General features: G+C 39.4%; 1 protein-coding gene across 1 annotated transcript in view; it reads left to right on the forward strand.

The window, feature by feature from the left end:
• Positions 1-254: 254 nt before the first annotated feature.
• Positions 255-14,085, forward strand: part of IL5RA (interleukin 5 receptor subunit alpha) — a 38,181-nt gene continuing 24,350 nt past the window's right edge. The window contains exons 1-6 of the mRNA XM_070359232.1: positions 255-400; positions 4,325-4,409; positions 6,132-6,277; positions 7,247-7,385; positions 11,294-11,447; positions 11,522-11,709. Coding sequence (XP_070215333.1) covers positions 362-400; positions 4,325-4,409; positions 6,132-6,277; positions 7,247-7,385; positions 11,294-11,447; positions 11,522-11,709 — 751 coding nt within the window. The 5' untranslated portion in view covers positions 255-361. The remainder of the gene's footprint in view (positions 401-4,324; positions 4,410-6,131; positions 6,278-7,246; positions 7,386-11,293; positions 11,448-11,521; positions 11,710-14,085) is intronic.

Raw genomic sequence — 14,085 nt, forward strand, 5'->3', positions numbered from 1 at the left:
GTTTGCATTTCAAACATAATAAAGTTTGGCAAATCAAATCACCTCATTTGTTTCCATTACTTGAAATGCTGCTTGGGGAAATTTTTAGGCAAGGTACCAAGAGTATCACATCTCCCCCTAGACAGCCCAGGTTTGCTTCGTGCTCCCTGCCTGCTGTGCTCTAATCTAACTTGTCCCTCTGCTAGGTTTTTCCCTACAGAGCTCGACTTGTTAAGGGCTGTGCATTAATTTGCCTTTATTTTGTGTAGAGCCAGGCATATGCAGCATCTGCCCCGGGCCTGAAGCTGTGCTAGGTGCTGCGGCTGCAGCCAAGAGCACTGACAACATGGAGGGGGTCCTGGCTGTCAGCTGCTGAGCATGGATGGTCATCAGAAATGAGAGGATCAACCAAAGGAGACAGGTATGCCTGGGAACAGGGGAGTGTGGATGTGGGATGACATGGCATCAAGTGCAATTAGCTGGAAGACATTTAACCATTAGGAGATTTGGGCAGCAAACTCTTTCTGCCAGCATTTCCCAAATACTCAGGGTGGCAGCACCATTTCCACCTTGGCTAACAAGGCTTTATGATTGTGGCAACAGTTTGAATCACTGAGTTATATTTATGGACTATTTCAGAAAATTAATCAGAAGTCCTGTAGTAAGGCAGAAAAAAAGGTTGCATGCCTTATATATGCTCCTAATGACTCATATTTTTAGGACTATGCACAATTTTTCACTTGGGGGTAATGCAACATACCTAGCTAAACATGTCATTTGCATTTTACACCTTGGTTTATTTATTTATTCTTCATCCCCCAAGAGATATGTTTTATTGCTGATTACACTGTACAGGAAAAAAAAAGGAAGTAAAAAGTAAACTCTACTTTTGAGGGTTTAACGGACCATGAATCCTCTCAGTTGCTTTTCAATGTCTGTGCACTGAAGTTGAGTTTTAATTAGTTGTCACCACAGCTGACTCAAAAAGTTTCTTTAAAAAGGGTAAATACAACTTTGGTTATAAAACAAACGACCTCGGCAGCAAAATAATCTGGAAAGAGAGTGGGGAAAACGTTAAGTCTGAACTTCAGTAGAACTTGACCAATTCTCAGGAACACTGGGGAAATTCATCTACAATTGTCAGGACTTTACCCCGCTTTCTAGAAACATCTGTACTGTGAGCGATGGTGCTCCTGTTTACTCCCAAATTTCAAAGAATATAACAACTACCAGATGCCAGATTCTCAGAGAGCACTCGAGGAATTTTAGATCAAGCCAATGAAATATGACAAGAACAGGTAGCCCATGGTCTTTCTAAGAGACTGAGCATGCATTTCTGATAATAGTATTAATAGGTAGGCAACCCATGTTTGCTTCATTCTGAATTTGAATCTACTTTAAACATTTAATGGTTTTCTGCTGGATTTTAGTATCCACGAGAAGAATGGATAACAAGTTATTCTGAACAAGTTATTTCTATAAATTTTAATGTAGTGAAACAGCCTACTGTACAACAAAATATTACCCAGCTGACATCTATGTAACAGTATATCACTGCATTAAAGAGATGACCCCAAAAGATTCAAGTTCGTTTTCCAGAAGGAGTGACTGCTCTGTCACGGACCAGAAATATTAAGAAGACATGAGCAAAGGTTGAAGGTGCTTTCAGGGAATGAGCAGAGCAAACAGAATTATAGAAAAATACAGGGTCACCTGCTGAACCTTCAGTAATACCAGGCTTCTACTGAATTTATCTGGCTCACAAAAAAATGGTTATTCTTGCTAGTATTTGGACTCCTAGTTGAGTATTCTGTGTTGTCTATAGGACAACTTCTTTTATTCAAAGTTATCATCCTTTTAAACACAGAATATCACAGTAAAATGTGAAAAAAAAAGTGCATGGCAGTTTTATGGCTGATAAATTGATCCTCACAAATTTTTGGTCAAATTTGAGAAACAATTCTGTTTTCATCAGCTATAAAATCAGAACACATAAAAAATTCTAGGGCAGACTGCTTGGTTATGTGAAATGTTCAATTATCTCCACATTGAGGCATGTGATAGTTTATTACTTCAAAATTTAATTGCAATTTATTATTTTTACAAGTACTATTTATAACATACTACTTACTTTGCCAGTCAGTAAAACTCACTTGGGGAAAATCAATTTTGCATTTTTTTCTGACTGAGAATTCCTCCTAGTAATAATGATTAGTGAAAACTTAGAACACGTGTAATATTATTTCCGGAAATACTGAAATTTTAAAGACATTGCCTTCTAAATTTGAAGAGGAAGCTATTAGGATTTTTTTTCACTTTTTTCTTTTTTTTGGCCGTACCGCATAGCACATGAGACCTTAATTCCCAGCCAGGGATCAAGCCCATGCCTGCCCTGCAGTGGAAGCACAAGCGTCTTAACCATTGCACCACAAGGGAAGTCTCTAAGGAGTTCTTATCTTTGCTTCTTAGGCTTAGTAAATTACCAAGACGTGCCTTTAATCCTTAATATTCTCACTTACTGAAACCTGTAAAAACTTTAGAACAGCTGCTTTTATCGTTACTGTTGTTTTAAACATTCTTTTTCTACATGGTGTAAAATTAGAGAAAGAAACAGGATGATTCTTATCACACGGAGCATAACTCTAGATGCAAGGAGGAATGTTGTATGACATCCCTTATATGCGGAATCTAAAAAGAAATGATACAAATGAACTTACAAAATAAAAAGCGACTCACAGACTTAACAGAACCAACTTTTGGTTATGGGAAGATGGTGGGAAGGGTGGGGAAAGAGACAGTTAGGGAGTCTGGGATGGACAGTACACACTGCTGTGTCCAAAATGGAAAACCAACAAGGACCTGCAGAGAGCACTCTGCTCAACACTATGTGGTCGCCTGGATAGGAGGGGGTTGGGGAGAGAAGGGCACATGGACATGTACGGCTGAGTCCCTTCTCTGTGCACCGGGAACCATCACAACATGTTCATCAACTATATCTCAATACAAAAGAAAACGTCTTTAAAAAGTGCAGAACTCTGATTAGCAATACTTGAGTTTATCTGAAAAAGAAATTAATTGATTTGTATGCTGTTTCTGTCTTCCTGCTGTGACATTTTACTAATTTCATTAGTAAGTAGTAAAAGTGAAGAAAGTGTGGTTTTTGGTTCTTCCTGAATGTATCCATTTAGCCAACACCTATCCTCTGTGGTTCTACCAGAATTATGTTTGAAAAATATCACATCACTTAAATAAAAGTTTAAATTAAAAATTGTGTCACTTAAGTAAGTGTAGAACATAGGTTTTACAGTTGGAGGAAGACCTGAGACTGGGTCTGTTTTTTAGCCATCTTTTCACCATTGTAAATTGGATAACTACACACCCTCATCATCTGGTGGGGGGAGGACAAAACTTAGCAGGCAGAATGTTATTTTTGTTAAGGTCATATGAAAAATGCCTTCCGAAATTTTCAAAGGAAACATTCAAGATTTCTAATCTACAATTCTCAACAAGAGATCTTTTCTTTCACATGTTAAAAAAAATGTTCCTGAAACAATCTATTTTTTTCAGACAGCTACACTTGAATTATGCTAATATTTCTACTCTAGATTCATTGTCTGCTTATTTTTTTTAATTTAAAATAAATATCAGTTTTATTTTCTTCAGGCCTATAACTATGTTTTCATTCCCTTTAATGGCCTATTTCTTTCTGGGTTCATCAAAAAACTCCGCCTCTACGAAGTCTGAAGTACTAAACACTTATTCCAGGTTTGTGATACAAAGCGTCTTTTATCCATGTAAACATTTTAGATTTAAATTCTTTGTCATGCTGGACATGTCATGCTCATATGTAAATTCTTATTAGTGAAACTGGTAATGATATTCATATTCAATTTGATTAACTCTGTCTTCTACTGTTCAAACATCTGCTGTCATCTCTCACGGAATATCAACCTTTTTCTATTTTCTTTCCTCTCTTCTGGCTTCGCATGGCTCCATGTGCCACCATGGATGCCTTTCCTCACTTGTGTGTGTGTAAGAACTCTAGTATATCCTTTAGGACTCAATTCAGAAGTCTCTCTGCTCCTTATACACATCTTTACTAGAGCAGTTTTGAAGCTGGAGTTACAATGATTGATTTACACTTCATTCTGTCTCTCAGATTATGGATCCATGTTGGCAAGACAAAATCCAAGATTTGTTCATATTTGTATTTCTAATACATAAAGTTCATAAATGTCTGTTAAATGGCCAAATGACTATACTTTTCTTTAGAAAGGAGCTACCAGCTTTTCTTAGAAATGGCAACAGGTGGCCATTTGGATTTTTCTCTTTCTGTTTTCCGTAGGTTGTGATCATCATGGCACCTGAATTACTGATTCTTTTGGGGGCGGCAGTAATACTGCAAGCAGACTTACTTCCTGATAAAAAATGTAAGTACCACCTATTAAATTCAATAATTAAAAAAAAAAATTAGTACATTACAAAAAAGGATAGTATTACTTTCTCCTAAATAAGACTCAATTAGGAAATCATGATTTTTTTAAAAAGGGATGGAACATTTATTCTTATCAGAATATCAGTTCTTTAAACATATTACATTTTAAGAAAGCAAAGTTGGCTGAAGCGGATATTTTATGTTGCAGTGGGAAATCGTATTCCAAGTGTGAGTAAACGGGCGCTCAGAATAAAGCTGCAGCCGGTTGGCCGTATTTGGACACCTTCCCAGACAAGCGTATAGTTCAAAGTCCTCTCCAAGTTCTCAGAACCAAAGAATAAGAAGCTTCCACTATGTTTGGTTCAGAAACTTATTGATCACTGGGTTTAGGGAAAAAAAAAAAAAAACAAACAACCCATCACATGAGTCCCCCACTAGCACTAAGAGAACCTGCTACAATAATGACTATGTTCTCGTATCTGCACTGTCCAATGATACTTGACTATTGAGCACTGGATATACGGCTCACGTAACTAAGACAGTGAACTTTGATTTTATTTAAATAGCCACATGTGGCCAGTGGCTACCATAATGGTCGGTGAAGTACAGACAGAGCCCCAGAAGTCTGTATGCAGCAGGTGTGGAGGCAGAGTCACGGAAAGCTATTAAATATTAAATGTCAGTGGAAATGTGCTGACGAGTAAATTCATCAAAGGTTTCGTAATTGTACAATACTATAAGCGAAAGAAGTGAATTCACTCAGTCACGTCCGACTTTTTGCGACCCCATGGACTGTAGCTGACCAGGTTCCTCCGTCCATGGGATTTTCCACACAAGAATACAGAAGCGGGTTGCCATTTCCTTCTCCAGGGGATCTTCCTGATCCAGGGACTGAACCTGGGTCTTCTGCACTGCAGGCAGACTTTTTACCATCTGAGCCACCAGGGAAGCCCAACTTTAGCAAAAATTTTAAAAGTTGTATAAATGTATGCTCAAGAAAAAAAGACAATAAATGTATTACATGTTAATGCCACTCAGTGATAAAACTGTGGCTGTATTTTTTTTTTTTTTTTTTTTTTTGATCATCTGTGCTTCCCAAGATTTCTAAGAACAGGCATTGATATTGTAATTTAAATGAAAGCTTTGATTTTGAAGACACTGTTAGAGAGTGGTTCATGAGGGCGGAAAAAACATTTTCTGTTTATAAATGCTGATTGAGTAATTTTGCTTACAAGTTTTTTGACCTTGAATCATAGTAAGAAACAAATCTTTACATCCTGAACCAGTATACAAATATGTGACTATATTTATGGAACAAATAAGAAGTTCATGAAATAGGACTTCTTATGTTTGATGCACCTGATATTTTCTATTCAATTTTATTCCATGTCATTAAACACATTGCTACCCACAAATGAACATATTATTTTAGTCCATTAATAGATAATGACCCTTTGAAAATTATTATATTGAATAATAATATAGTAAACTATTCATATTTCAATAAAACACCTGTAGGTGTTATAGGTAAATACCTGGGCAAAGTAAAAAAGATAATGAGCTAAAAACAGTTCTAAAGAACCTTTTCCTAAGATTATTTCAGTGTTATACAGTCTGATAGCATAATAAAATACTATGCTACACAATAAAACATTTAGTGATTTTAAAATGTCCCATATAATTAAACATTGCATGGCTTTTTTCTTTTGATCAACAGTTTTACTTCTACCACCAGTCAATTTCACCATTAAAGCTGTCAATTTAGCTCAAGTTCTTTTACGTTGGGAACCAAATCCTGATCAAGAACAAAGCAATATCCAGCTAGGATATCATGTGAAAATAAATGCTCCACAAGAAGAAGATGTAAGTGTTTATTCTGATGGCAATGCTTACCTAGACTGAATTTTCCTTATTAAAGGAAATTTTAACTAAAAAGAGAGAAAATCACTACAAAGCTTTCTGTTAATGTTCCTAGGAGGGCAATGTCTCTATTGAAATGGCTGAGAACTAGTGCCATACCTGCACTGAAAGAGTGGCTCGGAACATTTTTAACTGTGGGACCAATTCTTCCACTTAACAATAAAGTTTAGTAACTTCTGAGCTACAATGGTTTAGATATTGATTTTATGTTGCCTCTAAAATATTCAAAAGAACAGAAGAAAATAACCAAGCAAAAGAGGAGAGGGGCCATTGTACCTAACAGAAAAGGTCAAATTCAAATCCCAGTTCAGCCACTTCCTGCCTTTACTACTTCCATCAGTCACTTAAGATCCCAGAGCCCCAGGTTCACCGAAGGGATATAGTAAAGCACCAGGTACCGAGCGGATGTGCCATAAATCAAACGAAGGGAGAAGCAGTACTATGTCAGTCAATATGGAATTCTAGAGAATTCTCCATCAAAAATTTACCTCTGGGGAGGAGATTGGAGCCAGAGATGGTGGCCAAAGGAAACTGGAGTCTGAACTGCAGCATTTTGTTTGTTTTTATAAGAAGCAGTTAATTCAGGTATCCTTGAATAATTATTTTCTATATTTCATTATGTATTTTTAAACCATGTACCAATCTAAACTGGACAATTTGTTTATTCATTTTAAAAACCTCTTTGTTTTTGGTAAAAAGCTGCACCTATTTAACGTGTACAACTTGATTGATGAGTTTAGGGATAAGAACATAACCTTGAAACACTGGGTTTGATTTTTTTCTAGCAGAATGATTGCATTGCATTGTGTTTACATGCCATTTAAAAAGTGGAAGAAAACTCCTATTTGACTAAATAGTTCTCTGAAGGTCATTTCCCCTTTACGTATCATGACTTGTGGGTTTTATTTTTAGTACGAAACCAGGAACACTGAGAGAAACCTCATAACCATCCTTCACAAAGGCTTTTCAGCGAGTGTGCGGACAGTGCCCTGGAACGACCACTCCCTACAAGCCAGCAGCTGGGTTTCTGCAGAACTTAAAGCCCCAACAGGTAAGGCAGGTCTCTGAGGGCCTGGTTTTCAATTCCAGACCTTTGTAAACATGGGGAAGTCAGGAGAGGAACACGCCTCGCTTTTCTCTGTAAGTCAGTCACTCATCCCTACAGTGTTCTTTTACCTCATCCGCGTCCTCTCCAAGACAGAGATCACTGGTTAGTGTGTGTGACCCAGTCAATCCCATCCAGCGGCTCCCTGCAAACATTGAGAATTCTTCTTCCTCCCCGGCTAAGAAGACAGGGAGTCGTAAACAAAAGCTGAGCTCTCTCATAACTGGATTCTAGGACATCTTTCCACTCGCTCCCCACATGAATCCTCTGCTCTTCTCAGATGACTTCCAACCATGAACCCTCCACACCAGCACAGTCCTGCCTCTGAGCCCTCACTGCCCTGAGCTTACCTCTTTGGCCTGCTTTTCTGAATTCTTCCTATACTTCAAAGCCCAAATCAAATCGTATCTGCTCTGGGAAGCCCCTTTTTTTCCATCTGATGCACAGAGGGTTGCTGTTCCTTTCAGAACTCATTCAGGGATGCTGTGCTACTCATGTGGCACAACATACAACATTACATTCTTTATCTTTTGCAGTAAATAGATGCTAACCCTGCCATCCTGGTCTGTATTGCCCTGTGCGCAGGGCGGAGTCTCCTGCTTTCCTGCACCAGCATACAAACAGCATGTGCTTCAGGCTTCACACATAGTGTTCCCTGTCACACTGGTGGATGTTTACGATAGTATGACCCCTCAAATGAAACTGAAGAAAACTGTGCTGACAGTTCATAGAAGCCATGAGACTGGATAGCCTGAGTGCCATGAGCAAAGAGATTAACACCTACTATGTCTATATGGTCCTTCTGTGGAAAGCTGGGGTTTCTAATACTTAGAACCAGTGACACTTATGATTCAAACCTTGAAGACAAACAGACACACACACACACACACACACAGAGAACAGAGAAAGAAAAAGGGAGAACAGGCCACCAAGTCTTGGGATGTGTGTACTTGCACATAACAACCATGGCCTGGGCCAGTCTGGCTGTGGCCAACAGTCAAACTATCCTGTCATCACATCATTGCATGAAAAGGCCATGCCTCCCGCATCGTGTGTATGACCGAGAGCAGCATCATGAAGATCTTCCCATTCACTCAGTAGAACATGATGTCTGGACCACACAGAGGCCAGTTCACAGTAGGCTTGATGTCACAGGCAGAGACAGAATCTAAGGTAGACAGAAGACCACAAATACAAGTCGTCATCTGCTGTACACTAAAGCACGTTTCCACGTCCCTGCAGTGAGTAACCGGAGTGTACCTTAACAAGCCTTTCATACTCTTCTGCAACCTCGACTGCTCTCTGAGCACACTGATGTGGGGTGACAATAATGAAAACATCATTATTTCTGCCTTGAATCAGACTGAATTCACACCACATCATTCCTTGGAAGGAAACTAGGAGAGAAGCAGACCTCAGAAACTCTAAACTATACTTGGCACAGATTATCTGGTCATTTAGTGCCTGGAGAGAGTATACACACACACACACACACATACGTATATACATATATATATATATATATATATATAAAATATGTGTATATATATATATATATGTGTGTGTGTGTGTGTGTGTATATGCATATGTATACATATATAAGGGCTTCCCAGGTGGCTCAGTGGTAAAGAATCTGCTTGCCAATGCAGGAGCCACAGGAGACTCGGGTTGGATCACTGGGTCTGGAAGATCCCCTCGAGGAAGGCATGGCAACCCACTCCAGTATTCTTGCCTGAAAAATTCCATGGACAGAGGAGAGAAGTCTGGTGGGCTATAGTCCATGGGGGTCACAAAGAGTCAGACATGATTGAGCAACCAAGCATGCATGCACACGTGTATGTATATGCACACACATCATATATATATACATATTCACATATACACACATGCATATATACCTGCATATACACTGCTGTAGAGCAGAAACACAATATTGTACGGCAAAGTGAATCAGCCACACACACACATATAGCCCCAAAATAAATTCAAAGTGGATTAAAGACCTAAATGTAAAGTCAGACACTAAAAAGTTCTTAGACCAGAACACAGGCAGAATACTCTTTGACATAAATTGCAGCAAGGTCTTTTTTGACCCATCTCCCAGAGTGATGAAAATTAAAACAAAATTAAACAAATGGGATCCAATGAAACTTCAAAGCTTTTGCATAGCAAAGGAAACCGTAAACAAGTTGAAAAGACAATACTCAGAATGGGGAAAATATCTGCCCACACAGCAACTGACAGGGATTAATCTCCAAAATATACAAACAGCTCATGAGGCTCAATATCAAAAAGACAAACAACCCAATCAAAAAAGGAGCAGAAGACATAAATAGAAATTTCTCCAAAGACCTACAGATGGCCAACAAACATATGAAAAGATGCTCAACATCACTAATTATAAAGAGAAATGCAACTCAAATGATACAACGAGGTATCATCTCACACTGGCCATAACACTCATCATCAAAAAATATATACATAAATGCTGGAGAGAATGTGGAGAAAAGGGAACCCTCCTACTCTACTGGTGGGAATATAAATTAATACAACCACTATGGAGAACAGTATGGAGGTTCCTCAAAACACTAAAAATAGAATTCCCATATGACCCAGCAATTCTATTCCTGAATATATACTTGGAAAAAAACATATTTCAAAAAGATACATGAAACCCAATGTTCACTGCAGCACTATTTACAATAGCCAGGGCATGGATGCCACCTAAATGTCCATCAATAGAGAAACGGATAAAGATGTGGTACATATATACAATGGAATATTAGCCATAAAAAGGAGCCAAACTGTGCCATTTGCAGTGATGTGGATGGACCTACTGTCAAAGAGAGTGAAGTCAGTCAGAAAGAGAAAAACAAGTATCATATATTAAGAAGGAAATGGCAATTCACTTCAGTATTCTTGCCTGGAGAATTCCATGGAAAAGGATCGTGGAGGGCTAAAGTCCATGGGGTCACAAAGAGTTGGATACAACTGAGCGACTAAGCACCGCACATGTGGACTCTACAAAGATGGTACAGATGAACTTATCTGCAAAGCAGAATAGAGACACAAATATTGAGAACAAACATACCAAAGGGGAAGAGGGAGTAGGGTGGCTTGGGAGACTGGGATTGACATACATACACCACTACGTATAAAACAGACAACTAATGAGAACGGAGTCTATAGCCCAGGGAGCTCTACTCAGTGCTCTATGGTGACCTAAAGTAGACTTTAACACACTAGTCTGTGTACTGAGTCTCTAAAGAGGCAGTGTTCTTTTGCGATGTTGCCAAAACTACTTTCCTTTTGAGCGGCAACCTCTGTCACTCATGAACCATTTGGATACTACCTAATGAATCACTTCGTTCTCTGATGCAAAGTGGCGTTGGAGACCTTCCTCAATTAGCTCTCTCAGTCATAACTAGTTATTGACAATGGAGCATCAGAACCCTGAGGCTGCTGTATACCAAGCTCAGAATGACAATTTATCACACTGCTCTTGAATTCTAATATCTATCACATATAAACCCTCCCTGCAAAGAAGCTGTAAAACTTTGAAGTCAGAAAGTAGGGCTTAGTCATTTTAGTTCATCCCCCAGAAAGATGACCTTTTGCAAATAGGTTTCTATAACTGTGTGGTGACAATTACTTTTTGATGTCCCCAATCCCTATGAGTTTAAAAGAAACTATCAAAAACTGTTGTGGCAATGCTTTGTTCTTTAAAAAAAATTTTTTTTGTTGGAATAGAATTAACTTACAATGTTGTGTTACTTTCCACTGTACAGCAAAATGTGAAACAATTCATGTATATGTATATCTGCTATTTTTTTTTCCAATTTTTGACCACCTAGGGTCTCCTGGAACGGAGATTGTGAATTTAACTTGCACCACAAACACGAAAGCAGATAATTACACACACTTACGACCATACCAAGTTTCTCTTCACTGCACCTGGCTTGTTGGCAAGGATGCCCCTGATGATACACAGTACTTCCTCTACTACAGGTTAGTACCAATTTTCACTTATGCGAATGGGTTGTTTCCTCTAGCCTTAAAAACTTATGAGTGTTCCAATATAGGTATCGCTCTTGGATTGAAGAATGTCAGGAATACAGCAAAGACGTCCTGCAGAGAAATGTTGCCTGCTGGTTTCCCAGGACTTTCATCAATAGCAAAGGGCGAGACTACCTTGCAGTATATGTTAACGGCTCTAGCAAGGAAGCTGCGATCAAGCCTTTTGATCAGCTCTTTGCCCTTCATGCCATTGGTAAGACAGCCTTGACACAAAACCAGAATAATTGAATTGCAGAATCTCAGCACTGGGAGGGTTTATAAATATCACCTAGTTTGGCTACTCATCTAATACTGAACGACCACATGGCTCCTGCTTAAAAACCACAGGGTCAAGGTTTCTCAGCCTCGGCGCTACTCATATTATCTGGCCAAAGAAGTCTCTGGGGCTGTCTGTGCTTTACAAGGTGTCCAGGAGCAGCCCTGGTCTCCAACTGCTAGACGCCAATAGCACTTCACCCCATTCTCAAGTTGTGACAATAAGAATGTCCCTAGACTTTTTTTTAACCTCAATACCTAATGATTTTTATTTTTTAAATTTTAGTTTTATTGAGGTAAGAGAGGTAAGAGGTAACATGAGATGTATCCTCCAAATCTTTGGTGCACAATACAGTATTGGTGACTATCCGGACAATGTTGAACAGCAGATCTCTAAAACTTAGTCTTCTCTTTTTTTTAACTTTTGATTTTATATTCGAGTATAGCCAATTAACAATGCTGTGATAATTTCATGGCACGGCAGTGACTCAGCCATACATATACCTGTATCTGTTCCCCAAACTCCTCTCCCACACAGGCTGCCACATAACACTGAGCAGAGTTCTGTGTGCTATACAGTAGGTCCTTGTTGGCCCTAGTAATTCCCCAGACATTTCAAAATGCCCCCTAGGGGATAAAATCTCCGCTAGTTGAGAACCCAGGGAAAGTGAGCTCCCTGCTGAAAGAAGCCCAGACCACCACTCAGCAGCTCTGGCTGGGCTTGTGAAATGTCTGCCCACGGATCCTGTGAGGGGTTGGCATCACCCCCAAACAAGTCTGATTCCTTCCCCACCAGAAGGTCCCTCAGCTACACAAAGGCAGCCAGGTTTCTCATCCTGAGCTCTCTCTGCCCCCGGCTTCTCGTGCATCCCTCTCACAGTCCTCTGCCCTCTGGACTCTCTCCTCTGGGTGTTCTTGAGTTACCAGATCTCCCTCACCATGTGATTCTCTGACTGAAGCATATGAGCTAAGCTTTCACTTGTTCAGTCTGCAAAACTGAAGACCTTCTCCCTCATCCTAAATACTTGTATTAATGAAACTCATCAGGAGCCCTTCACAGAGCATTTCTGGTGCTTCATGTTCAAGGTTTCCGTGATGGCGTGGCTATTAGTGTGGACTATGGGGCCAGGCTGCCTGGCCCTGGATCCTGGCTTCTCCACTCACTCGCTGAGCGACCTTAGACAAGCTGGCCATTTCTCTGTGCCTCAGGCTTTGCACCTGAAATATGGGGAGAAATCAATTCTTCCTACAAGGTCTTTGTGACAATTAAGTACGTTAATAATTTTAAAGTGCTTAGAATGGTGCCTGGCCTAAGTATCCAATAAATATGCAAAATGTTATTATTTAAAGGATGTGGTTTGTGACATATGTATCTGTTTCTACTTTTCCATCATCCATATGTGTATGGATGTATAACTTTTGAGTACTTGCTAAAGAGGTTATACAATTCTCTTCAACAGCATATTTTAGGTCATATTAAATGACCTAAAAATGTCACGTTCATGAAAACAGGTAATAAAAAATACTGAGAGAGACCTATGAAACAATGATATTAATGCGAAAATGGACACAGCCTGGGACAGACTATGGACATTTATTTTCTTGTATGATTTTCATTTTATTGAGACCAACTCCTCATATTACTAAAAGAAATAAATGTTCTCTTGGTGAAAAACATTTCAGCTTAAGGGATGGCAGGGTCTGGAGCCAGAGGGCCCCATTTTTAGCTTGTCCCTATGATTCAGTAATTGTGAGATCCAAGTCACATAACTTTAGACAAGTTCACTCAATTAGAAATAACTGCCACCCATATCAAACGGCCATAAAACAATCAAGTGAGATTTCAGGGTAAAGAACTATGGAGTTATAAGCAAAGACAAATTTAGCCCAACCCGTTCTTTTTCTGTAAGAAAAAACCAAATCCTCACAACAAACGAAAACAAGATACACAAACCAAAATGAAATAAAAACTGAGGCCCAGAAAGGGGAAGTGATCAGCCCAGCCACACACCTGTTCCATAGCACAGGGCTTAGTTGGGTCTCCAGGACACTGCTCCAGGAACAGGTTTATCTTCAGGTTGGCCCAATTTGGGAAGTAAAAATGGATGGTGGGGTGGGCCTTAATAAGCTGAAGGAAAGGGCATTCAACCATTTGAGACTGTTTAAGTAGGAATTTTTGAGGTTTACAGAAGAGATCTCTCCTGTAGCTGTAAGATGGGAGTCAGATGCGGGCTGCCAGAGTTCTGCGGCTTGCAGATTTGTTGGTTAAATGCGGGAGGAAAATACTTGAGAATATGTAGCTTAGAAATACCTT

This window comes from Bos mutus, chromosome 22 (genome assembly GCF_027580195.1).
Source record: "Bos mutus isolate GX-2022 chromosome 22, NWIPB_WYAK_1.1, whole genome shotgun sequence".
NCBI lineage: Eukaryota > Metazoa > Chordata > Mammalia > Artiodactyla > Bovidae > Bos > Bos mutus.